The 27931-nt window shown below is 42.9% G+C and overlaps 1 protein-coding gene across 1 annotated transcript; it reads left to right on the top strand.

Annotated features, from left to right (window-relative positions):
• The first annotated feature begins 183 nt into the window (after positions 1-183).
• DNAJB4 (DnaJ heat shock protein family (Hsp40) member B4) lies at positions 184-27931 on the top strand. Its single transcript, XM_056844060.1, has 4 exons — positions 184-264; positions 19569-19837; positions 23102-23676; positions 27441-27931. Exons 2-4 carry the CDS (start codon positions 19627-19629, stop codon positions 27672-27674), a joined length of 1020 nt encoding a protein of 339 aa, XP_056700038.1. The 5' UTR covers positions 184-264; positions 19569-19626; the 3' UTR covers positions 27675-27931.

Genomic DNA, 27931 nt, shown 5'->3' with positions numbered 1-27931 from the left:
GGGGGGGAACAAAAGATCTCGAGAGGACTCTCGCGAGAGATAGAGCGCTGTTTCCAGGACCCGAACGGACAGTTGGTGGGGGTCGGTTGCTTAGGGACGAGCAAAACATCGGAAGACGGGAGAGTCACGCGATTTCCTTCACAGAGAGGGGGACAGCATGACCTAATAGGGAGCTTCGGCCCGTCTCGCGAGAGTTCGCGCAGAAGCAGTTTGTTTTCTTTTGACGTTTCTTCAGGCAGTGCGTTCGGAGTGTAACGGAGTGAGGTCATTTGTGGGAGTTGCTGCGCGCCGTCGACGCGAATTTATTCCCTCAGTGAGTCCAGGTTGGGCAGATGGGGGAGGGGGAAGCGACAGGGATGGATAGTCGCGGCTGCTCCCTTTAGAGAAAGCGGTATATGAACCCCGCCTCTGGTTACCGTTAACACTGTTGGGTGTGGGATACTGCAGGACCTGCGAGGCGCGCTCCTGCTCGTGGGCTCCCAAAACCTTCGAAAGCTACTTGTTTTGAGAATCTACGCTCGGTGAATTAACGCAATAACTCTATACTTATCTGTAAAGCTTTTAGCTTCCTCCGTATAAAAATGTTTTTGCTCATTGCGCTTCCCGAAACCCAATGAAAAAAGCAGGCATCATTCGAACGCTGGAGGAGGTTTTCAGTTTAACTGACAGCTGGTGTTGGTGGCCTGACTTGAAATCGGAAATGCTGGAAGAGACCATATAAAAGCCCGTGGAGCAGGGTGGGTATTAGAGTACCGCGCTAGGACTGGGTTGAAATGTCCCACCAGCCAGAAATCTCAGTTTTGCTCAATCAGTCATTCAGCCTAACGTATTAAAATGGAGAAGAATCTTTCTTGGAGGCTAGGGATTCTTTTTTTTAAATGTAACAGATGTGTTCAATTTTATAATATTATCATGATAGTAATACCCTCAATACGCGTAATTACTTTTCTTGTGGTGTTGAAGTGACAGATGAATTGAATGTGCACCCTAGATCAGAATTATCTCCAGCAACTCAGTAGGATAAATGTACACAAGTTTGGACTGTGGAAAACAGTTTGATGAACTGAATGGGACTTAGTTGCAATTTAATTACTTTATAGGTTTGAATATATTTTTTATATCTGAAAGATGTATGCAGATTTTTATCTGAGGCTAGATTTGTGTGGGTTCATCACTAGAATATGTAATGTTGGTGCCTCAGAACATACGCGGAGTATCTTTTCTTCATATGTGAGTTACCAGCATTGGCCATTTAAGTTTAGGGATAAAGTGCAACTTCTAGGTGGGTTCAGCACTGCCTCCCATCAGACATTAAGCACCGGAAACCTGGTTTACAGGAATTGAATAATGCAATTTATTTCAAAATGTTGCTGAAACATGATTTCAATGTTAAGAGTGATGTGACTGTTGGGCCTAGTCTCACAGGGAGCGCTTCTCTATTTTCAGTCTCTTTTTTCTTTCAAAATAAGGATGCTAGAAGGAGATTTTAAAATTAGGCAGCTGGTTACGCAGCTGAGGGGCATGGCAGAGGAGCCCACATAGGCTCAAAGGGGTGGCGATGAGAAAAAGAGCTCGTGGTATAAGAAGCAGGGAGCTGTAATGGGGTAGCTCTCTGCACTCATATATGCATGCCAGAAACTGAAACTGTAAAAGTAGAAGCGTTATCCAGAGAGTTACTGATCTTTATAGCTTTGGTAATTGTAGAAAGAAAAGAGAGGAGTCAATCTGAAATGTAGGGATTTTCAGAAGATTGACATTATTACGTGAATACATTGCTGCCATTAAATAAAGGCATAAGGTTTTTGTGAGACGTTGCTATTCTTTACTGTTGCTGAAGCAAGAATTTAAGCTATGTGAGCCCATTCCACCATGGGTATCTTCTGTAAAGCATTTTAATATTTATGAAAATAATTTGTTTAGTGACCTCTGGTGGTTGTAGTCTGGTGGTACTATTTGAATAACCATAGTTCTAACATTTTTTTAAAGTAGCACTGTCCAATTTTGTAATCAGCCGTCAATTACAGTGGGTATTACTACTATAAAGTGTTTATTACATTTCATGTAGTACATTCTAAATCATAAACTTCGAATGTTCTGGCAGCCTTGAAGGGTCAGCTTCCTTTAGAGAAAAGAGAGCCCTAGAAATTAAGACCCAAAGTGGCCAGTTGTTGTGTAGAAACATAGACTCATAGAGTTGGAAGGGCCATAAAGGCTATCTAGTCAAATCCAAAGCAAGATCAGCCGAGCATCCCCGACGAGTGTTTGTCCATCCGCTGCTTGAAGACTGCCAGAGAGGGGGAGCTCACCACCTCCCTAGGCAGCCGATTCTACTACTGTTACTGTATAAAAGTTTTTTCCTGATATCTACATGGTACCTTGCCGCACATAATTTAAACCCGTTCTTGCAAGTCCTATCCTCTGCTGCCAATAGGCACAGCTCCCTGTCCTGTAAGCGACACCCCTTCAAATATTTAAAAGAGCAATCATGTCCCCCCTCAATCTCCTCTTCTCCAGACTAAATATTCCCAGGTCTCTTAGCCTTTCCTCGTAGGGCTTGGTCTCCAGGCCCCTGATCATTCCCATCACTCTCCTCTGCACCTGCTCCATTCTATCCACATCCTTTTAGAAGTGAGGCAGCGGGGATATGATATCTTGCAATTTGGATGTTATGCCTCTGTTGATACGCCCCAAGATCGCATTAGCTTTTTTTGTCACTGCATCGCACTGGCTGCTCATATTTAACTTACCCTCCACCCATACCCCAAGATCTTGTTCACACACACTGTATCCCCCATCCAGTATGCATGTATTTCATTTTTGTTACCCAGAACTTGGCACTTGTCCTTGTTGAATTGCATCTTGTTCACATCTGCTGACTTTTCCAGTATGTTCAGATCTTGTTGAATTCTATCTTCTGGTGTGTTTGCTACTCCTTCCAATTTGGTGTCATCTGCAAATTTAACAAGTAGTCCCTCCACCCCCTCATCCAGATCATTCATAGAAATACTGAAAAGTACCGGGCCAAGAACTGAGCCCTGTGGCACCCCACTGGACACCTCCCTCCATTCAGATGAAATGCCATTCTCAACTACTCTTTGCCCATCAGAACATCATGGGGAACCCTGTCAAAAGCTGTACTGAAATCCAGGTAAACAATATTGACAGCATTCCCTCAATCCAGTAAGCTTGTCACTCAATCAAAGAAAGAAACAAGGTTGGTCTGAAAGGACCTGTTGGGGACAAATCCATGCTGACTTCCCCGATCACCAAATTGTCCTTCAGGTGCTCTCAGATTTATCCCTTTAAAATCTGCTCAAGTATCTTTCCTGGGACAGAGGTCAAACTGACTGGCCTGAAGTTTCCTGGGTTATCCCTCCTTTTTTGAAAATTAGGATAAACTTTGCCCTCCTCCAGTCTTGTGACACATCTCCCATCCTCCAAGAGGTCTGGAAGATGATGGGCAAAGGCTCTGCAAGCTCTGTAGAAAGTTCTTTGAGCCTTCTCGGGTGCATTCCATCTGGCCCAGGGGATTTGTACTTGTCCATTGCAGCCAGGTGCTTCTCAACCAGCAGCCCAGATGCCGTGCCTTGCCTACTAATATCTCTAGATGACTCCATTCTTTCTCCTGGCTTGTCTCCTTTCCAAGGAAATTAATCTGTAGTTCAGTTCACAGGTAACCATGAATGTGCATACAATTCATGCACAGCGTACATTTGATGTTTCTTTATACATGTGTTGAGTAATTCTCATGTTGCACCCAACTATGTGCAGCTGAACTTGTGGTTTTAAACCCCACATTTATCCAGGTACTAGTCCTTGGTTTCATTTATAAAGTAAATGAATGTTGGCTCTTCCTTGCGAACAGGTTATGCAGGTACATGCAAGATGTACATGCTTTCACTGTAACATGTGACCAGGGCTAGAGTAATCCCTAACCACTATTTCTGTGAATAGCATGTTCCTCCAGTTATGTTGTTGGCTTAATGGTTTCATAAGTGCCATACAGTAGCTCTAAATAATGAGATTAGGCTGAGACATTCCAGCTATCACGTTAGCCAAATAGTAGCACCAGATGCTTTGCTTGCAGTCTAGGAGAAGCAGATAGAGGCTACAAAGTTGGAATCTGCTGGGAGAGATGGCTTACTTAAATGGTCATTCAAACAATGTTTACCTGTTAGTTTGTGCAAAAGCACAAAGCATACTTTGGCAGTAATGGCAGCAAAGGAACAATAATTTTCCACTACTGTTGCATCTATACCATGTAGGCCAGCAGAGCTGATCTGAGTGGCAAGAGGACTTTTGGGAAGTGGGCTGCTCGCCCACTCTGTTTGCTCAGCACTATGTGGATAGAATCTGTTGCATCCATTCTGACTTGGACTCACCATTAGCAGTGGTCAGATGGTGCCAAGGAACTTTACCAGTTGCTTGGGATGCTTTTCAGGTTATTCAGTCTGAGGATATGGACAGGATTCTTGAAGGTTTGAGGCATACAACCGGTGTCCTGCGACCGGCCAGTTCCCGGGCGTCGCGGACTCGGCCCCCACCCCGCCGCTCACCTGGGGCCCGGGAGGGCCGGGAGGCGGCTCGTTCTCGGGCGGCGCAGGCTCGGCCCCCACCCCGCCGCTCACCTGGGGCCTGGGAGGGCCGGGAGGCGGCTCGTTCCCGGGCGGCGCAGACTTGGCCCCCACCCCGCCTCTCACCTGGGGCCTGGGAGGGCCGGGAGGCGGCTCGTTCCCGGGCGGCGCAGGCTCGGCCCTCACCCCGCCGCTCACCTGGGGCCCGGGAGGGCCGGGAGGCTCCCATGTCACACCGGAGCCGGGGAAGGCCAGCGGGGACGGGCGGAGGAAGAGGCAGGAGGGGGAGAAGCCCGGAGAAGAGGCCAGGCAGGAGAATTCTGGAGGTCTTAAGCCCCAGGAGCTGGCTCGGCATGGTGGCTCCTCAAAAGACCCTCCTCTTTCCCCTGCAGGCCGACGAGCGCCAGGAGGTCCCTGGGGAAGCCCGGGGGAGTCACACCCACCGGAGACAGGCGGGACCCCGGCCCGCGACGGATCGCCAGAGGGTCGGGCGTCGGGAGCCACGCCTGGCGGCCCACTGAACCGCAGCAGGGCGAGAGTCGGGCGGGGGCGGGGTTACCAGGGGGCTCCTCCAGCAGGCTGGTCCCAGAAGGAAAGGGAAAACCCCTGCCCATATAGGCTCGGGAGGGCGGAGCCAGGGGGGGAAACGCTTAAAAGGGGGTTGTGGGGTGGAGGCCAAGGAGGATGGCTGGCTAGGACGGGCTAGTTGTCTGTAGCCCACAACCCTGGCGGACTCAGACGGGGAGGCAAGCTCAGACTCCCCGGCTAAGTGGTCTGAGGCCGAGGAAACTCCTCAACCCCGAATAGACGCGCAAGACCCCGCCCTCGGCTCCGCACTTCCTAGCCTGGGCGCGTCAACCGGCTTGTATGATCCTTGTCCTTCCTGACAACTTAAATTAACCAAAGGGAGGCTGGGGCTGAGAGCTAGTTAATTCCTCCTTGAGAGCTAGTTAATTCCTCCAAGCCCTTAATAAAGGGAACAGGACTGTGACCCTGGAGATCTGGAGACCCTGTCAGACATCATTTTGTGGTGGCTCCAGTCCTACCTGGAGGGTAGGTTTCAGAAGGTGATGCTGGGGGACTGCTGATCAGCCCTGTGGCCTGCAGGGTCCCACAGTGTTCCATCTTGTCTCCTATGATAGTTAACATCTACATGAAACCACTGTGTGCAGTCGTATGCATATTTGAGCTAGGGTGTCACCAGTATGTGGGACACTCATCTCTATCTTGTGCTTCAGGCTGATCCCAGGAAGACTGGAGAAATGCTGAATTGGTACTTGGAGGCAGTTTTGGAGTGGATGCAGGCTAATAAACTGAAGTTTAAGGTGTCATCATTTGGTTTCTCCTATCAGTTGGTTGCAGCTCAGTGGATTGTGTGCTTCCCTGGGTATGGAAAGTGGGTACTGGGTTTAGAAAGGTTTAAGACCGCTGTTCTAATATGTGCTGTGGTAAACTTCCAGATCTCTGGTTGTCTGGTGTAACAACTGTGATATGCTGTGTCCTTTTCTTTTAACAATATGAAAGTATCTGTCTTCTGAATCTTCTGTAAACTTTAACTTAGCAGTGTGAGTCATATTCCAATGTGTGGGTGGAGAAAAATCCTTGGGAGTAAGTAGCTAGCGTGGATATTTTGAAACACACTCCGCTCCCTGAAATATATCACATGACCACTGCTGAAATTTTTGCTGCTCCCTTTTTTGGTAAAGTATTGATAGCATTAATTTCGTTTTACTTTTGCTCAAGAATAGTGGGAGTAGACATGAACTATCTGTTTTACAAAGTATTCTAATACGAGTGCTTCTGTATAAGAAACATGGTTTGAGTAATCCTGTTATTTTAGATATTCTAGAAAGTAAACATTAACCACATCAACTATTCCCAGCAGCATGTATTTTATGGGTGGTTTATCTTTTCTCAGTCTCAATTACACAGTGTCATAATTTTAATCTACAACATAACCACACATATCCTGGTCATACTTCACATCCTCTGTCCCCCCAGGAGCAACATTTCACAGAGGTCAGTGAGTTGCAGTGTGTGTGTGTGTGTGTGTGTGGGGAGGACACACAGGAAAGTTCCTTTAAGCTGATGGAAAATTTCACCCCAGTTCAAGCCATTATGTAGGAGGGTGTTTTGTCCCTTCAAATCTAGTTTTCAAATGTTGACTTGTTAAAAATATCTGTCTTCATGTGAGTATGTATGTGTTTTCAGTGTAGTAAACATGCAGATAGAGATGAAATAAGAGAATTTTTTTTGGTACACAACATGTACTAACATGATCATGGGTTCCATGCAGTTGTTGTGTCACGTTAATTTTCAGCTGCCAGTTTTCAGTATCCTTTGTGTGACATTGGACTGAGTGCCGGAATAAAATTCTTCGCTCTTCTAGTATACACAAATAGCATGGGCAGCAACAGTATAGGAGTGTTCCCCCCCTGTAAATCACAATCACCTCTTGACTATCTTTTAAGGCAACACACATCAAAATTATCTGTTTCTTGTAAGAAATTGATCTCAGTTTTTGTTTGGCAATTGAAATTACATAATTTAAATGGAAATTACATAAATGGTTTTGCTGTCAATCCTATACTGACCTTTCTCACGCAATGGTTACTGAGCAGATCAGATTTGCAGTTAGTTCTTTACCCAACTTGCTTGCAGCAAGTAAAGATTGTAGTGAGTTAAATCACATCTCCCTAAGAAGGTAGTGGCTAATACTCATAAAATTATATTCCCCTTTTGCTGCTTTATGTCTGAACAGCAAACATGGTTGCCCACACAGTGTCAGATTTGGTTCTTAGCTTTAGCTAATAAAATGATTTCTGTGAACTCAGATGCTTATTTATAATATATAAACTAAAAGACTTTTGTATAGATTGAAAGTAGTTCATACCTTAGGAAGAACTCTGTTAAGTCCGCGTGGGAAGGATTCACGAGATCAGAGACGGAGTTCAACAACACAGCTTTATTTGATTTCAGCACAGAACTAACTTACACACTGAACGTGCCCTGCTTATATGCCCCCCTGGCCTTCGGCCACTCCCCCCCAATCCGTGATGGGGGGGGAATACCCTCTCGATGACCAATGGGACATGCTGGCTTAGGGCCAATAGGATCTGTTTGCTTAGCCAATAGGGCGAGCAGGGTTTAGGATCCTTCGTGCGGAACTCAAGCTCCTAAGTCTCCCCTTGCTTACTACCCTACTAAATACATACACGACACCCCTCCCCCCTAAGTCCGAGCGATCCTAGCGGTGCACTAGGAGCACACAAAGTCTTGGAGGTAGCTCGGCGGCGAGCGATTCCGCTGGGAACGGCGCGGCGCCGGGACAGGGGCCGTTGGATGGTCCGTTGGCGCCGGATCAATCTCACCCTCGGTTGCTGGGTCATCAGTGTTATCCGTTGCAGGCAGCGGCAACGGTGGCTCTGGGCGCTCTGGCTGTTCTGGCTCTCTGGTGACGGGGGTCGGCAGCGGCGCGGGAACCGTGGCTGCTTCCGGCAAGTTGGCGGGGTGGCGGTGTAGCTGATCGATGTGGCGCCGCAGAACGCGCCCCTCCTGGGTGGCTACCCGATAGGATACCGGGCCGGTGGTGTCCTGGACCGTGGCTGGGATCCAGGCAAGGCCCGCTACGTACCGGGCGAACATGGGGTCGTCCTGCTCAATGATCCTCGGTGCGACGGTCGAGTCCTTGTGGCCCAGGTACTCAGGCGCAAGGTCAGGGTGCAGCCGGTTGAGCAGCATTTTTGGCCGCCGACCCATGAGGAGTTCTGCGGGGCTCTTGCCGGCTATGGAGTTGGGTGTGGTGTGCTGAGCTAAGAGGAAGTCCACCATCCCCCTGTCCCAGTCACGGCGGTCGATGCACCATAACACATCCTTTGTCGTTTGGACCATCCGTTCCGCCTGCCTGTTGGTGGCGGTGAGGGTGTGGACGCGGTGGCGGTTGCGCCGGCCCCGGCACGGGGACTCGTAGTCATCGTCCTCGGAGAGAGCGTGGACCGGTCGGGCGGCGCCATCCTTCTTCTCCTGGCGAGGCGGCCTCCTCGATGAGCGGCAGACCTTGGCGATGTGGCCAGATCGACCGCACTCCTTGCAACGGGCATCGCGGAACCGGCAAGTGCGGCGGTCGTGGGGGTTGCTGCAGCTGGCGCAGGCCCTCTGCGGCGGGTCCTGTGGCTTGGGCGCCCTGGCGGACATCTTGTGGGCCTCGTCTGTGGAGTCGCCGTCGCTGGTGTCCCCGAAATGGACGGGGGCCGCTTCGCGGGGCGGGGCTGCGGCGGCGCCATCGCGGCAGTGGTCGCCCCTGGCTGCAGTCTCAGCTGAGGTGGCCTCCTCGATGCCGGTGGCCAGAGTCACTTCCTTCTTGGCCACGATGCGGCAGCGGACCTTCTCGTCACGGAGGCCGAAGGTGAGGCGGTCCCACAGGGCCCTATCAAGGTCCTTGAAAACACAGAACCTCGCGATCTGGCGCAGCGCCGCGAGGTACTCGGCGACGGACTCTCCGGGATCCTGGTCACGCAAGTGGAATTCCAGGCTTTGGGCCATTTGAGTGGGCTGTGGAGCGAAGTGTGCGCCCAGAGTCTTCATGATGTCGTCGAAGGATGAGGCGCTCAGCTTCGCCGGGGCCAGCAGTGTCTTGGCCAGCTGGAACGTTTGGGGACCGCAAACACTGAGGAAGGCGTCGCGCTTCTCGGCGTCCGTCACGGAGTTGGCGGACAGGAAGAAAGTAATGCGGTCGGCATAACTCTCCCACTCGCAGGGGCGGGAGATGTCAAAGGCTTCTACGGAGCCAATGGTGGCCATTGTGCGGTGTGTGTCGTCTCTCCCAAGAATCCAGCAAATCAGCAATCGGGCCGGCTGCCTGGACACAGCGAGGTCGTGGAGCGAGGCGGAAGCTGCGGGTCAGCCGGCATGTGATTCAGCGTTGCGGACCGGGCTGCCTACCGGTCACTGTGAACGGCGGAACGAGAGTGAGTCAGCAGGTCAGTCAGGCCGCTCCCCAGTCTTCGTCGCCACTGTTAAGTCCGCATGGGAAGGATTCACGAGATCAGAGACGGAGTTCAACAACACAGCTTTATTTGATTTCAGCACAGAACTAACTTACACACTGAACGTGCCCTGCTTATATGCCCCCCTGGCAGCCTGCGGCCACTCCCCCCCGATCCGGGATAGGGGGGAATACCCTCTCGATGACCAATGGGACATGCTGGCTTAGGGCCAATAGGATCCGTTTGCTTAGCCAATAGGGCGAGCAGGGTTTAGGATCCTTCATGCGGAACTCAAGCTCCTAAGTCTCCCCTTGCTTACTACCCTACTAAATACATACACAACAAACTCCTCCTTGTGTCTCGTATATCTAGGCTACAAACTTGAGCCGTACACATTGTTGCTTGCAGTTGGTAAAGGCGATATGAAAACTTGAATAGCAGGTCTTCTTCCTATCAAACAATTGTTTGTTATTATGAAAGAAAAAGAAACTTTCTATCCCAATTCAGATTGTTTTTCACAATTGGTTTCTTTACATTGTTGGCTTTCTACTAGGATCCACTTTTGCTTCCAGCACAGTGTTGTGTATTTGTACCTTGATAGTGCACCATTTGCCACTGGGCTTCTGAGATGATCACCAGCACCGATTGCAAACTGTGATGTTATTCATGACAAGTGACATCACTCCGTCCCTCCTTGACTATGTTACTTCCTGAACTTCCATTTTATAGTTTTATTTAATTTCTACCCATGAGATCTCCTGGCCTCTAACTACAGTGCTTATCCAGGAATATTAAATAAAATAATAATAATAGAGGTCCAAGGCACCATACTCATCCTCTACGGCCAGCCATTGTTATTCATTTTGTTGTGGTTGGGATGTTGTGCTGATGTTACTGAGCCAAGACTTGCAGAAATATTATATAAAGAGAAAAAACGTGGTTGGAAAGTACTGGATGAAGAAAACTTTTTACAAACTCTATGCTCCATAGCCAAGGCACACTGTAAAGCATGCTTTCTTTGAGGAAAGTGGGGAAGAAGCCTGGAAAAGGTCAGATGTTTAGGTGTGGATAGATTGTATGTCTTCTGATCATGTGATCATGGGTTATTTAAAATTTATGCAATAACTGACAATTGTTTTTAGATTTCTTCCTTTCCCCTTTGACTTTAAAATTCTCAGTTTTAGAAGAAAGCTTAAAATTATAAAAGGGTTTTAGTGGTAAATTGTGAAGTGCTGTGTTGGTGTATGATTGTTTTTAATAAAGATTAAGATGAAATTATAAAAGCTGTTTTGCAGTAATGAAATGCTAAAGGTCTGTCTACCCCACTGAGGGCGGGCTATAAATGCAATAAATAAATGTTCCATGGTACACATTACAGTTTTGTCATCGCTTGTTCACTTTGAGTTGTTGACATTTCCATTTCTGGTTTAAAGAATACATTGCTCACATTTTGTAGCCATGAGGAGAAAACAGTACAAAGCATATCCTAGGATTTATTTTGCTGTTGTTGAGAATAGATTATTCAAACTAGCTATAAATATATTTTTTACACAAAAGATTGGCTGCATTTTAATATCACTTCTAATTATACAACATGACAGAAGCAGCTGCACAAATACCATCTTTTATGAAAAAGTTCTGCAGAGTTACTAACTTTAGCATCAAAAACATGTTTTGATAATATGTATATTGCATTTCGTAAACTAATGTGGCCAGTCTTTTAAAAGAAATTTAGCTGGGAAGGCAGCATTCTGGTGGGCTCAACCATAAATCCAACAATAAATTTAACTATGTGTAACTGAGGCCTGGACCGCAGCAATATAATAGGCTTAGGATCTGATACGCAATATAATAGGCTTAGGATATAGCAATCGCAAACAAACCAGAGTATTAGACATATGTTAAGAAATGCAGAAATGGTGTTACATAAGTGTGAAAACAGTGTAATGAGAGTAATACAGCAAACGGGATATACTATACACAGTGGTACAGTTCACAGTCCCGTTCCCGTTTTATAAAAGCACCTTCCTATCCCATTTTGTTCAAATATAGCCCTCCTGAATAATTCTATTTTAGAGTTTGTGCAATGACAGAAGTGCCTTTCTAACCACCTCAGGCAGGCAATTCCATGCAGGGTAAGGACCTCAACAGAGAATTCACGTGTATGGGCAGTTGTTTATGTTGGGCATTTATTGATCTCAGAAGATCCTGTGGAGATGAGTGAAGCTGAACAACAGAAAAGACAGTATTCACAAATAAATCTGGTTTTCCATTTCATAAACAGTAACGGTCACAGATACTGAAAAATGTTATACATGGTAATATTGCTTGAGCAATACGAAGTAACACTGTAAAATCCAACAATACTGCTTTTAGGAGTTCCTGTTTCAAAGTATGGACACCTTCATATCAAAAAATGGCATTAGTTGTTTTGGTTAAAAAAGAGAGAGAGAAAAGGGAGGAGAAACCTCTGATTAAGAAGAAAAAAATGCTCAGCACCAGAGGTCGCAAGGTGTTTATATAACAAATTGTAACTACTTCAAAAACATACAAATAGTTGCTGCAAAAGTTCAAAGAGATTGTGAATTATGGATCGCATTACAATTATAATGAACAAACATGGTAGCATTGATTATATTACACAAAACCACAACAGTGATAATATGTGGGCTAATGTCCCATTTTGGTGTATCTTCTTCAGACTGTGATCTTGTGATTCTACAGCAAACAAAAGTATAACGAGTACAGCCATCACATAATGGTTGCATAGAACTTACTCTAGCTATCATCCAAACTGAAGAAATTATCCTTTATGAAGTACAAGTCTGTAATAAATGAAATAAAATATACACAAATTAGTAAACTGTGGTTTCCTTTGTTGAGTCAATACATTTTGTATTGGGTCTTCCTCTTTTCCTGCTGTCTTCAGCGTTGTCTGGCATTATTGTCTTTTCCAGTGAGTCTTGTCTTCTCATAATGTGACCAAAGTACAATAGCCTCAGTTTAGTCATTTTAGCTTCTAGAGTTCAGCCTTCATTTGATCTAGAACCTATTTATTTGTCTTTTGGGGGGGGGGGTCCACTATATCCATAAAACGATCTCCCAACACCACATTTCAAATGAATCAACTTTATTCCTGTCAGCTTTCTTCATTGTCCAACTTTCACACCCATCCTCTGTCATATCCTAGGTGCCACACTCTTGCAAGGGAGTGAGATGGCCCTTTGATTGTCCTCTGCAAGCTTATATAACCAAGTCTTAGGTACTGGGTGGCGCAGAGTGGTAAGCTGCAGTACTGCAGTCCAAGGTCTGCTCACAACCTGAGTTCGATCCCGATGGAATTGGTTTCAGGTAGCCAGCTCAAGGTTGACTCAGCCTTCCATCCTTCTGAGGTCAGTAAAATGAGTACCCAGCTTGCTTGGGGGTAAAGGGAAGATGACTGAGGAAGGCACTGGCAAACCACCCCGTAAACAAAGCCTGCCTAGTAAACGTCTGGATATGATGTCCCCCCATGGGTCAGGAATGACTCGGTGCTTGCACAGGGGACCTTTACCTTTAGGTACTGGGTACTTGTGAGAGCCATCAGTGGGATGGGGGGTGCTTGAGAACAATAACCAGTCTTCTGTTTTTGGTCCTTGTATTGGCAGAGAAACTTCTTAGAATATATATGGGGGTTTCATAGCCTCAAAACTCAGGCTGTTACCACACTAGGTATTCCCAGCGATGTATTAAGAGTTTGAAAATGTTATAAAAAATACTGTTTGCACTTTGTTTTGCCCCTTTAGCTGTGAAGACGTCTTCCAACCATTTTTTAGCCGTGGCATCCAAAAACCCTTTTAAAGTGATGTTTTTCGTAACATTTCCAAACTCTTGATACATCGCTGCGAATACCTAGTGCGGTAACAGCCTCACAACAGTGGGATGTTTCCCAAAGTGGAGTTCATTTCTCCACAACTAGAATTATTTCTATATTTTCACGTGTCTAGAAATACTACATGTTAGACTTTACAGAAATTTTTTATGCTCTATAAACTTGGCTTTATTCCCTTGACATTTGTATATATCTGCATATTTATAGATGTGATCTTTTTGGAATTTGCCTTGTGGTTTATTTGGTCTTTGTTCCTTCGTATAATATAGTACATTTTCACATTTGGACCAGTCCTGAACAATTATAGTTGGAAGAGGATTGATTTGTGAATACTTCATTGTACTTAGGAATATCTCCTTCTAAAACATTGTTTTGGTGATGCATATAATACTTGGTTACAGTATCACAGAAGTTGATTCTGGTTACAGAAAAGATGTGCTTAAAAATATTAACCAAGTAATTAAAAATCTACTTCAAGAAAAACAATTCTGCTGCATGGTTAAATTAATAGCTATCATTGAAATGATCCCATATCCTTGACTTGAAATATCTCTCCCCACCCCTAAATGTATTCATCTGAAAGATGTAGTGCTTCAGAGCTGTGGAACAGCTACCATCCATCTGTCTTTTCATATTGAACACAAAAAGGCCACAGTAAAGAGGCCATTGTTGGTTGGCCACTAGCACAAAGAAGAGCAAGAGGTCTCTAAGGCCCGAATAGTTTAGAACTCAGTTGAGTAGTTCCCTGAAGTGTTTAGTGTAGAAAGTGCCAGTTCCAACACAAGTGTCATTTGCTGGTTGTAGCCTGATCTTGAAGAGCCTTACCATCATCTCTCAGAAGACAGGTGCCATTCTAATTTTTGTCCTTTGCCCTATCCCTCCATCTTTTTATCCTGACAGCTGCTAATTATAGTATTTTTGCATGCATCTCACCATTACAATTTAGCAGGAGAGAAGGCTACAAGACATAATGTTTTAATCTGTTTTTTAACTTGTGGATTGAAATTGGGATAGATAAGATCACGTTGACCTGGAGAAGAAAGGGTAAGGCTTATTGAAATATGTCCTTACTAGACAGTGATCCAAAAATAACCTTATCGGTTGCTAAATTCCTGCCCATAATATTTTCCTTTACAAACTAATTTAGTACTTTTCTAGTTATTGGTCAAGATCTATTCATCAGAGGAGCTTTGAAAAGGAAATATGTCCTTAATATTTTTAATAAGAACTATGGAGAAAAGATTGGAGAGGCTGTGATTTAATTGCAAAGCTGGTATTTTTTACGCATTATAAGGTCCTAGGTTTAATTCCTTGCATCTCTAGTAATAAGAGGGAAACAAAACAGTACCTAAAATTAGATGGGCTGTTGGCTTGATTTATTATAAACCATTTTCTTACATTCTATTTCTCTTAATTTTATTCAAACATATTTTTGCCTAAATTCTGGCATTTAAAAATTACTGCTGTTAGAATATGAATTTTTATTCATTTACTTAATTTATGTTGCCTTTCTACCCCATGGTGTATTGCCTGATTATATAAAGGCATGTAGTAATTATATTATATACACACACACATGTACACTCACATAGAGAGTTTGAATAAGTTGGCAATCCCTATTATGAATTGCCAGCAGAGTGCACTGCTTAGAGGTCGGTATGACCTTGAAAATGACAGGTCTGAGTTAATGCACCTGCAAGAAAGTAAAGTTTTGTTTCCTAATGAGAAAAAACAAGACATTATCCTATGCTACGCCCTCGGGCCATACTCATGGGGTATGTTAATTTATTAGAAGATGCTACTAATGTTTATTGGTTCTTTATTATACGAAATACTACCATGTAAGGCAAATGCCATCCCCCGATCCTGTGGTATAAAGACTCAATTCTATGCTTTGTTCTCTGGTGTCAGGAGCAGGCCATGAAGACAGTTCATGGCTGCGCTCCCAGGTGTTGTTTTGCCAATTCTCTCCAAGGCCACTCCGTGCCCCTTGTTTTGACTCCATAGATTCCTTCAGTGTGGGAATTGCCAAGTTCTCCTTCCTGCCACTGGGAGGGGGGTTGCCAGGGTTTCTGGTTATCTCTTATGCTTTGTGTATATGCCAAACACTTTCCCTTAGCCTGTCACTAGTAACATCTTGAATAGAATTCTGTAACCTGTTATGCTTAATCAATAAAACTGCTTTCGTGGACTTGCTGTCTGCTGGAGTCTGTTTATGGGTTTGCCACAGGACTAGAGCTTACATCTGGTGAGTAACCCTGCATTTTATCTGTGGTTATTTCACCCCAGGTCTGTGTTTAGCTCAATAAACTGTTGCTTAACCTTCTCCTGGTTGTCTATCATTGGACTATAAGACAACCAGGCACTTCATAGGTCCCAAAATAATTTACATTGTTTTCATCTTCTCCATTTTATCCTCACAACAAACAGGTAGGCTGAGAATGTGTAACTAGTCCACCTAGCAGAGTAGAAAACTGGGTCTCCCAGATCCTGCTGGTCCATCTAGTTCAGCATCCTGTTTCACATGTTCACTAACCCTCGAGGGCCAACAAGCAGAGCACAGAGGTCAAGGCCTTTCCCTGATGTTGCCTGCAAGAACTGGCGGTCAGACGTTTGCTGTCTCTAAACATGGAGGTTCCCTGTAGTTACCATGAGTAGTAGCTGTTGCACCTATTCTGTATGAATCTATCTAATCCACTTTTAATGCATAGGGTTACCAGGTCCTTGTTTGCCACCAGCGGGAGGTTTTGGGGGCAGAGCCTGAGGAGGGTGGGGTTTGGGGAGGGGTGGGACTTCAATGCCAAAGTGGCCATTTTCGCCAGGTGAACTGATCTCTATCAGCTGGAGATCAGTTGTAATAGCAGAAGATCTCTAGCTAGTACCAGGAGGTTGGCAACCCTATTAATGCATCTGTGCTGGTGGCCCTCGCTAGATTAGGGTTGCCATCCTCCAGGTACTAGCTGGAGATCTCCTGCTATTACAGCTGATCTCCAGCCGATAGAGATTAGTTCACCTGGAGAAAATGGCCGCTTTGGCAATTGGACTCTATGGCATCGAAGTCCTTCCCCTCCTCAAACCTTGCCCTCTTCAGGCTCCGCCCCAAAAATCTCCCACTGGTAGTGAAGAGGAACTTGGCAACCCTACACTAGATCCACTAGCAGCGAATTCTGCAATTTAAGAAATTATTGAGTGAACAAGTACTTCCTTTTGTCCATTCTGAATCTGTTATCCCAAAGTTTGGGTGCCTCAGAGTTCTAGCATTATGGGGGAGGGAGGGAGGGAAAAAAGCTCTCTCTCCACTTTTCATACTAGGAGTAATTTTATAAAGTTCTAGTTAAATACTTTTTCAAAATCAATTTGTAGTTATAATGAACTTCATGAGCACATGAATATTTGCAAAATAGGAGAAAGAGAACATGCAAGGAGCTATATCTAAGTGAACAGATGTGAAAGGGAGGGAAGAATGATTTTGTAAAGTGCCAGTTTCCCAGTCTCTGGGTTGAGACCTAAAAGTGGGTTGTAAAGCCTCTGAAAGTGGGTTGCAGGCCAGCCCTCCCTAATGGCTGCCCCTGACCTTTCCATTGCTCTTGTATTTTGGAAACCAAGATCTGACCCTGAAAACTGTATCTTCCCTGTAATACATTAGTTGGTATTTTTTTCTTCACTGCATGTACATGTTGACCAAGTAAAACCTGATGGTTACTCGAGTGGGTTTCTTAGAATATGAGGGGGATTTGAGGAAGTAATAGAGAAGGAGACGGTGTTCAAAGGCTAGAATGTAACCTCCATGTACAAAGGCAGTATGTTGGAATGCCACTTGCTTGAGGGTCATAGTGGGGTCAGCTGCGCCCTTTGTGCAGTGTTTGTTGGTTTCTCAGAAACATCTGGTTAGCCAATGTAGAAAATTGAATGCTGAACTAATGGGTGCCAAGGTCAAAGTTTCCTAGGGTGCAAAAAAAATCTTAGGCCAGCCCAGGATGGGTCACCATACCAAAAAGGTTGGGAACTGCTGCTCTACAAGACTGAATGAGTAAGCTGCCTGTTTTGGTACTGAACAGCTGTAGAGGGTGGGGTCCCAATGATCTTTTTAAGGAATTGCTAACATTGATAAAGAGAAATACCAGACAGGCTTCCAATGACAAGCCTATGCAAAGCAGGCCTCAGCTAGATGAAGTGCTAGAGATTGATGATCAGAACTCCTGGGGTTCTTAATTTTTCTTGAACAGAGCTAGGGTGACAATTTGGACAGTACTGGAGAAAGGGAGATTTAACCGTTTTTCTGAGATAAATCTCCCTTCCCTCAACCAGTTGTTAGTCCTGGTATGGAAAAACATGCAACCTGCAACCTAATGTTTTTTTTTCCTTACTAGGAATAATAGCTGCATACATTTTCCTTACTAGGAATAATAGCTGCATACATGGGTGAGGGGAATCTCTTAAAAAAATAGCATTACCTCTTGAGCATTATGACCCTAATCTAATATTTCCACCCCTACCTGATAGTTCCTGGTTTTAACAAAATTATATTGCACCCGATATGTTTCAAAGGCAGAAAGGCGGATGGAGAAGATCTTTTGTCTTTGTGAAAACTTGAATACTAAAACATATATCCTGTAGTTTAGGAAGTGGTCATCTGCTTTAAGAGCTGCATCTCCTTTAGTATGTGAGTTTTGAAAGTACAAGGCCATCTTGGAGGTATGCAAAACTAGCCCACTGTTTATTCCACCATTCTAGTAAACAAAGAAATTGTACTTCAGTAGGGTCAGTATATTGAGCAAAGCAATTTATGCAATGCTACAATATGAGATATTACATTTTCAACTTGTTTTGCTAATCTGAATTCTGATATACCCTTAACAATGATTGTCTGAACTCTTACCAGTCATGAATTCAAACACAATAATTCAGCGTTTTACTGCAGACACCCCTAATGATTTCTGGGTACAAAGTATTTTGCTACAGCCTCACCAGAATACAGACTGACAGAAGCAGCCTGAAGGGGGGAAAAAGTGATCACATTCAGCTGTGAGTGTTACATGAAAAAGCTTTTGGATAAGAGGAAAGTACAAGTGTAAAATCCTCACATGCACATGGCTTTTCTGAATATAATTCTGCAAGAAGATTGAGCAAACTACACAATGAGTGTTCCATTCACTCAGATGTTTCAAGAAAAAGTGTAAAAGTGGCTGTTGAAAAGCCAATTCTTTTGGTTACCTGCGGTGCAACAGCTGATACCTCTACTGATTTTTAGGTGCCTGTACCACATGTACAAGTGCCTAAGTACAGGGAAATGGAACATGCAAAACCTAGCACAGGTTGACTGCATGTACGGTAACTTGGTCATGGTTTTTGAGCACTTCATCTGTGTTAATGACTTGGATGCAATTTCCACTTCTCAATCAAAATACAGGAGTTCTTGTACACAGACCTCTGCATGTCCCATCAGTGGGCACATGACCACTTCATGTATGCAAGCGCCACTGTCTAGAAATTAGCATTAGAAGTTAGCGTGAGCAGTGGCTGCTGCTGCAGAGGTGGTTGCTATGTATTTTTGAGATACTACTAATGAAGTACTAGAGTTTTTAAATAGCTCAGCTGCCAAGAAACCAAACTCTGTATACAAAATGAAGAGGAAGAATGGTCCATGCTCTGTGGATGATATGCAACAACATCTTGCACATGCTATAATGTTACTTTCCACCCCTTCCTGTTCTCACAAGTGATTAGCCTTTAGTTTTTTCATAGACTCTGAATAAGTCCATTTTTCATCATATAGTCTAAAATCAGCCTGTTTTCATGTTATAGATATCTACAGAAGAAGGAATTGTTTACAAAGTCATAATAGATTATGAATTAATTCAGCTTCAAAGAGGGATGGATATTGAACAGTTAACTGTATAGTGAGAAAGCGCTGCAGAGTTTTGGCTGTCGTTAGCTTGGGAAGTGGCGTCTCCAAGCATTTGCTGTTCTAGAAAGAGCAAAGACACGTAGTGTGACTGGGAGGGCTCTGGGTGGCAGTGTCTCTACCACTGTGTATATTTAACTGTATGAAGCTACTGGGTAGAGGGAGAAAGTGACAAACTCTCAGCTTACTGCATAGTGTAAGTAGGCTCTTGACTTGTGTTAATACTTTTTCAGCAACACTGCATACGGGATACTTGTATATCAAGGGAACAGACTTTTTTAAACATCCAAAATGGGGAAGGATTATTATTCCGTTCTTGGAATTGAGAAAGGGGCATCTGATGAAGACATCAAGAAAGCTTACCGAAAGCAAGCTCTGAAATGGCACCCAGATAAGAACAAATCTCCCCACGCAGAGGAAAAATTCAAAGAGATTGCAGAAGCCTATGAGGTGCTGAGTGATTCTAAAAAGAGAGAGATTTATGATCAATTTGGAGAAGAAGGTAAGAGCATTTTCTCTTCTTATATCTAGCTTTACATAGAAACTTCCTGATGTCAAAAACTGTTAAATAAATATGTAAGCTTGAGGTAATAGTAATTTACGTTGAGGACACAAGTAAATCATGTTAAAGGATCTGTAACATATACTAATTTAAGGATATGTGTATTTATTGTGGGGAAATTGGCACACCATCCTTATATTTACCTTAAAATACATTATTGTACTTGATCAGTTTGTTACACACTAATGAGTAAGTACTAATGAACCCAATGGGATATACTTTTGAGTTTAAACAGTTAAGATTGAACTGCTAGTTGCTAAATGGATTTATTTTGACATACTTATTTGGGCAACACCAAGTACGTGGACATTATATTGTTTAAAACAATGTTATGGTAAAAGATGGCTCTTCTCAGCTAGAGTCCAGGTGTCCAGACTTCAGTTAATGCTGGCTTCTTGCCTTGAAAGGAAAGAATTTGCGTGATGTCATAGAATACCAGGGCAAGTATTCGGATTAATTGTAAACAGCGCTAATGTGCCAAGGAAATGAAGCACAGAACAGTACATTTTGCCTAAAATAGTTACTTAAAATCAGCTGCTTCTGGGTCAGTGAACTTCTCAGAAGTTTTAGAACTCAACATATTCCCACTCTTTGAGGTTCAGGATTCTGAACTAGCTGTGCTGCTGACATCGTTAGCCTCATTGCAGTCACTAGATTATTTGTGTATCAGTAATGTATTCCCTCAGGGGGACAGGCCTGTTACTGTTTAAAGGGTTTGCAGAAGACATAAGTTGCTATTTAAATGATAAACCTTCACACTTAAAAATACTAACAGTGCAATCCTTAACAGATTTACACCCTTCTAAATCCATTTAAGTCAGTGGGTTTAGCAGCATGTGATTCTCTTTTGGATTGTGCTGTAAATTATGCATTTCTCACAAACAAAAATTATATCAATGCTAGTTCCAGTTTAAAGTGATGATTCTGCAGCTCCAGAACTGCCATCTTTATTACATCTTTCAGAAATATATAAGACTGATATGGATATTTTTTCAAAAAAGCAAGTGTCAATGTTCTTTGGGCACTTATATCTTCTTTAGGCCTCTTACCTCTACATTTTGATCCTGAAGTCTTATTTCCTGTTTCATATGCTGGTACTTTTTTCCTCTCCCCCTTTTTTTCCTATGGTCATTTCCCCCTCCCCCCCAATGGAGCACAGGGAAATTGATTTTGTATCCTTGCTATAAAAAAATTAAGGAGAGAGGAATAGAAGAAGGTAGCACCAGTCTTTAGATATGTTACTAATAACTTAAATAATGACAGTGTTACAATATTATATTAGTATAGTATATTATAAATATATAGTATAGTATATTAGTGACAATATCTACAAAACATTGATCTTTGAATCCGCTTTTGATCATTTATTCTTGGTAGACATAACAGTTCTGTTGCTGCTGACCAGAGCATGGACAGTGGCCCTAAACTTCTTTTATAGCCATGGGACCTGATGTCCTTTCAGTAAAACCTATCCATTATCTATTCTAGGAAGTGTCATTCCACAGAGGACATAGTGTGGTTTGTCAGCTGGCTTGACATTACCCATTACTTAGTACTACATCTGTATGTGAATATCATCATGCTTATCATAGCATAGATTAAAATTAAATTTGAAGCATTTAATAGAATATTAGATAGATAGTTTATTTGAGGCCCTTGGCCAGATAAAACAAGATATTTAATAGAATATTTTCTTAATAATTATTGAGAATATTATTTTTTCTGAATTTGGGTAGGGGATTCAGTTTTTGTTTTAGTGTCAACACAAATTTTGGAAAACAGATTTTAAAAGAAGTATCATAAAATATTACTTCACATTTGTACTCTCTTATGTTTACTCCCTTTCTAGGGAAAATTTGTGTAAACACCCACTAAAGCATACCCTTTTTTCCAGTTTGGAAGATTTTATCCCCAGTTGTTGGGAAATCCAGCTGTTCTACCAGGTCCATGTAACTGGGGTTGAAAATCCATTAAACACACACAACTCTATTCCTTCCAAATTAAAATGATTGGCATTTTGGATTATTCTGATTTGTTTTTGAAAACAAGCTACTACAGTACATGGAGTTTTTTCTAGCATGGTGTGGCTGTTTCACGCTTTCTAGAGGCTTATACTACAGAATAGGAGGTTACTGATCACAATAAAATATTCTCAAATGTCTTGAATCTTTCAAGAGGTAACAGGACAACACAATTCAATCAACCCTTTTTCATTCTCTGATTTATATCAGTTATAGACTAGCTCACAGACAAATACAGCATATAAAATACAGAAAGAACCATAGCCTCATCCTGTGGGCAATAGGGCATGCACCAAGAGGAATTCTAAAGATGCTTCAACAGTACACATTTATATTGGTTTTTCTGTCAGTTTCAATGACCATGGCTTCTCCCCAAAATCCTGGAAATTGTAATTTGGTGAGGGTATGGAAGATTTCATGTTAAAGAGCTCTAATTCTCCTCACTGGCTTTCTGGGGAGAGGAAATGACGGTTAAAGTCTGTACTTTAAATATCCCCATAGATTTAAATGAAATAAATAAAAAACTCTGTGGTGCATAAAAATCAGAACAATGAATACAAACACTCTTGGATTTCAATAAGTGAAGTTTAATCCAGAAAAGTAAACACTAGGTTTTCAAAAGAGGACCTAGACTCAACCGTCTTAATGATTTATTTATAAATTCAAGTTTCTTAAAACATACATAACAGCTAACTTATTAAGGATGCTTGTTGCTAAGAAGCTGATGGAGTTTAGAACTGAAGACTAAAGGGTTAAGATGCCTTCAGCCCTTAAGCAAGATCTGGGGAGATGCTCTGAAGATGGAGCAGAAAGCTGAGAAATTGTTTAAATTTAGGAAGGATGTGTAGGCGAAATTAATCACAGAGAGTAGGTGGGTGTCATGTAGGAAGAAATGGCAGGCTTGAAATAGTTGAGGTAACTGTCAGCATGGTGTGATAACACACTTTCATAATATCTCTTTAAGGCTTGTTCTGCAGTATGCAAGCATTTTTATACAGACCTTGTCTGCTGTCTTTTGTGTGATTACTTGGAAATAAGTTCCATTAAACAGACTTAAACTTCTTAATAAATATTGGGCAATGATTCATGCATTGAATTTAGGGTGTGCCATCATTTTCAATAAGTGCTAGAATTTGAAATTCCAAAAATTTAAGTTTTGTTAAATGTGTTTGTCCCTTTATAGGATTAAAAGGAGGAGCTGGAGGACCTGATGGACAAGGTGGCACATTCCGGTATTCCTTCCATGGAGACCCACATGCTACATTTGCAGCATTTTTTGGCGGTGCAAACCCTTTTGAAATCTTCTTTGGGAGAAGGATGCCTGGTGGCAGGGACAGTGAAGACATGGAGGTGGATGGAGATCCGTTTGGTTCCTTTACTTCTTTTAATATGAATGGATTTCCAAGGGAAAGAAACACTGTTGGTAGCCAGCCCCGTCGTAAGCAAGATCCTCCTGTTATTCATGAACTGAAGGTATCATTGGAAGAGATTTATCATAGCTGCACAAAAAGAATGAGAATTTCCAGAAAAAGGCTCAATCCAGATGGAAGAAGTGTCAGAACAGAGGATAAAATCCTTACCATTGATATCAAGAAAGGATGGAAGGAGGGTACTAAAATTACATTCCCCAGAGAAGGTGATGAAACACCCAACACTATCCCAGCCGATATTGTGTTTGTGATTAAAGATAATGCTCATCCTCATTTCAAGAGGGACGGGTCAAATATTATCTATCCTGTCAAGATTAGTTTACGGGAGGTAAGAACCATATTACGTTTGAAACTCTATTGTTAAAAACCTCATAATGATTATTCTATAGGCCGGGGTCCCAAACCTTTTTGAACCGGCGGGCACCGTTGATTCTGACACAGGGTGGTGGGCACAAAATGGCTGCCACTGGAGGTGGAGCCAACCACAAAAGGGGTGCTGCAGGAGGCAAAGCCATACACACTGACGAAGCCCAAACACGGGGCAATTTAAAAAAATACACTGGAAAAGAGGAGTGAGAGAGAATAAAACCAACACTGGTGGCAGCTGTTACTAAAATGTTATTTTAATCTGCCCAGCCAATCAGATATCCAGTGACCAATCAGAAGCCCTGTTGGGCAAGTGCCTGACCTGGCCCCACCCACTTTCTTAGAGCACTTGATGGTCACCAGGAAAGGTGTTGGCAGGCGTCATGGCACCCACAGGCACCATGTTGGGGACCCCTGCTATAGGTTCTGTTTATTTGGGTTACTGTGAGTCAGAGCAGAAACCAGCATGAAATAGCCCACAGCAATGTTTATATTTTAAAACGAGTCTAAGAACCTGTGTTGGATGGCTCTGTTTGCACCATTTGGAATAGGGACCGCTGTTTCTTCTAGAAGTCAACATGATGCAACAATGCATAGAGCAAGATATTCCAAATTAACCCTATGCTTGGCCATCCCTTTCTTTTCCTTTTGTTCATTGCACCTTTCATAAAAGGTGATAATTAATTCATATAAAGGCTGCTTTCAAACTGATTTTCATCATTTTATGGCTCTTTGTTATTATTTGCACTATTGTTCAAATTAGCAGTATTAAAGCTTGCTTCTTCTGATAAGAGTTCTGTGTCACACTCTCATTGTTTTCATTTTTGTTTTATCTCCAAGAATAGTGCATTTTCCCACCACATAATACGGTAGTTCACCATGAGGTCTGTAGAAAGTTTTTTTGGACAGTGTATAAAACCAATGTTATTTGATCACAAGATTAGCTTCTGTTTTGGTAGCAGTTGAACAGTATGACAGTATGAAAATGGTGTAGTCTGCAGACCTGCACTATACCAATTTTGGCATCAGGATTTTGGCTTGACCGGGAATGAGGGTGGGCTAGAAATCTAAATAATAAATACATAAAAATAAACTGCACTGAGAGATGGTGTGGGTCTAATTTTTAAACTGATAATAATTAAGTAAATCTGTTCTACAGAAGGGTGCTCTTATGCTGGTAGATCAGCATATCATGTTAATACGTTGTGCATCACACTGATGGGCTTTCCACCTGCACAGAGCTTCAGTTCAGAAACTTCTAGAGCTAGGTATTAGATGCCAAAATTTTCTTTCCTCAAAGATGCAGCCTTAGACCATGCATTCCCAAAGGGGAGACATTTGTTCTTTCTACTGCAATAGAGGAGGAATATCTCTCCTCCTTGTTGGCAGAGTGCTTTCAGGCAAACTCACTCAGTTGTAGTAAATTAGACCCAGGGGAATGGTCCCCGTTGTCCCTACCTGTTCTGACAGCTGTCCCTTCATTTTGGCATGTCAGATGTACACCACATCTCTAGGGAATGCTAAACAGGTGAGATTCTTTGCCTGTTTCCTGTGCCCACAAGCAGAACAGGTGGATGCCATGATGGTTTTTTAGCTTCATGCCTATTGTATGCCTTTCCACTAGTGATGTCATTGGTGAGGGTCCTGAACAAGTTCAGAAAAGAGAGTGCAGAATTTATCTGTATTGCTTCTTTCTGGCCCAGGTGTCTGTGGAACTCCCTGCCCCAGGATGTGGTGATGGCTGCCAAGTTGGAAGGCTTTAAGAGGGGAGTGGACATGTTCATGGAGGAGAGGGCTATTCATGGCTACTAGTAAAAATGGTTACTAGTCATGAAGCATACCTATTCTCTCCAGGATCAGAGGAGCATGCCTATTATATCAGGGGCTATGGAACGCAGGCAGGACAATGCTGCTGCAGTTGTCTTGTTTGTGGGTTTCCTGTCACATGGAGGGAAACTTCCTGCCTTCATTTGCTTGAAACCTTCTCACTGAAGGGAAAGGAACTGGCACGAAACCAATCATTAGAACGGCATTTATCTTGCCCCTGTCACCATGAGACCCTTCAGGAATCAGATCCCGTCTTTGAGGATTTCTGCCTCCAGGGGAAGATCTCCAAGGTGAAATGCAGTACATGGATTGAAGGCATTAAGATGCTCTCAGTTCCAAGTGCTGCCATGTTAGCAGCATTTGGCACTGATGCAGAATATCCTCTTCTCAAGTGAAAATGGAACACTGGACTTACCCTGAAGGTTCATCTTACTTGAGATAGAGGAAGATATTCTGGTTCCCACTTTTTTATGTGGAAGGGTTGTTCTGAGCATCTGGCATGTTACAATCATGTTCTGAGGACTCACACACCTGCTGTGCTCTTATGTTCTTTGTTCTCATATTTTAGATTTATCCTGCCCTCCCCAGCCAAAGCCAGGCTCACAGTGGGTAACAGCATTTAAAACCAACCTACAAGCATAATAAAAATTCATTCCATTAAAACAATAAAAACACTCCTAAATCATGCTAAAACCACAGATGGCGCAATAGAAGTAGTTTACTGAGAAATCTTGCAGCCAATTCCCCCATAGGAATTTTTTCTCAGTATTTTCCTGTGTTGACCACTGTTATTTCTTAGTCTCTTCTATGGTGTCACAGTTCCTGCAGAAATATGTTAATTCCCCAGTTTCTCAAGTCAGAAAACTCTTTTAAGATGTCTTGCTTAGTGACTATGGGATTCTTGCCTGAAGAGGCACATAATGTGGTCAAGTTGGTTCACTACAGAAGTCTCCAAATTGAAGATAGGCAGGTACTCCTTACTCAACTGGAGAATGAAAGATCAGTTGTCTTCTTGCCTCCAGGGATTGTGGGTAGGAGAGTATCTTAAATTTTCCAGAATGTCTTCCTCTGTCTGAAGTTAAATCACCCTATGAAGTTCCACTTGTGTAAAATCTGCTCTGTTTTATTCTATGGATTGAAATGTGATGAAATGAAATTTGTCGTATGCATGTTCCTAGTTCAAGATAGAACAGTGATTCCTTTGTGTGGGAGAACTTCCATGTCTGAATATGTTTCCCTGCAGGTGACTGGAGCTGTAGGCATCTAAGGCAGCAGTGCCTGTGGGTGTCATGGTGCCCACTTTCTCCTTCCCTGAAGCAAAGTTATGCTATGTATGTAGACCCTTAAAGACTAACAAAATTTATTTCAGCATGGCTTTTGTGTGGAGTAGATGTGAGACACTCTCAGCCAACAACCGCAGAGTAAAATAAGCATCAAATGTATAGCAGGATGAAGTGAGATATCCTGCATTAGATTTCACATTTATTTTACCCTGCTGTTGTTGGTTTGGGAGGGTCTCACACCTACTTTAAGTTAACTGTTTTCTCTTTTGCTTGGATGTTGTTTTACAGCAATCTCTCTTGGTGTCACTCCCCCTCCCCCCCTTCTGCTGGGTATTTAACTACGCCTAATCAATGTACATGTCTAGGAAGAATTAAGCTCTGACTCAGGAAAATTTCATGCTTAAATTTGAAGGTGCTACTGAACTCCTGTGTAGTGCTGCTGCAACAGACTTACACAGCTACTCTTCTGGAAGTCGTCTCTATAGGATATCTTTAAACATTGTTCTTCCAAATTATATGCAGTAGGGATTTGTGTCTTCATGTATAGGTACACTTTTAGTGCTTGGCAAATTATATGTGTTGCTTCTCCTTATGTGACATATTTGATATTTTTTAGGCTTTATGTGGCACTTCAATCAATGTACCAACAATAGAAGGTCGAACCATACCCATGACAGTAAATGAAGTTGTAAAGCCTGGAATGAGAAGAAGAATTATAGGATATGGATTACCATTTCCCAAAACTCCTGATCAGCGAGGTGACTTAATTATAGAATTTGAAGTAGTCTTCCCAGATAGTATAGCTCCAGCATCAAAAGAAGTACTCAGGAGGAATCTTCCTGTTTCATAAGGAAATAACTTTTATGAACTTTTCCAAGATGATGCCGAACATTGGAAGATTTATGCTGTAAAAGTATAGTCTATAACTGTGGAACCTTTTAAGTGTGTGTGGATGTGGGAGGGAGTTATGCAGTGCTGCATGAGAATAAAAGGGGCAAATACACAAGACTTGCAATCAAGTAGAATGCTGAAACCACTAGCTGTATTTTAGATCTTCCATTTCAGAAAGTTTATCTGGTATTTTGCTTACATGTAAAATGTAATCTG

The sequence above is a fragment of the Euleptes europaea genome, chromosome 2, assembly GCF_029931775.1.
Source record: "Euleptes europaea isolate rEulEur1 chromosome 2, rEulEur1.hap1, whole genome shotgun sequence".
In the NCBI taxonomy this organism is placed as follows: domain Eukaryota; kingdom Metazoa; phylum Chordata; class Lepidosauria; order Squamata; family Sphaerodactylidae; genus Euleptes; species Euleptes europaea.
Note: the sequence above shows the minus strand (reverse complement) of the source record. Positions and strands in the feature narration are given on the sequence as shown.

What these genes read in the sequence shown, in the direction of transcription:
- DNAJB4 (XM_056844060.1), top strand. Translation starts at nt 19,627, where the DNA reads ATGGGGAAGGATTATTATTCCGTTCTTGGAATTGAGAAAGGGGCATCT. An exon ending in TGATCAATTTGGAGAAGAAG is followed by an intron (nt 19,838 to 23,101) that starts GTAAGAGCATTT and finishes GTCCCTTTATAG; the next exon opens with GATTAAAAGGAGGAGCTGGA. An exon ending in TCAAGATTAGTTTACGGGAG is followed by an intron (nt 23,677 to 27,440) that starts GTAAGAACCATA and finishes GATATTTTTTAG; the next exon opens with GCTTTATGTGGCACTTCAAT.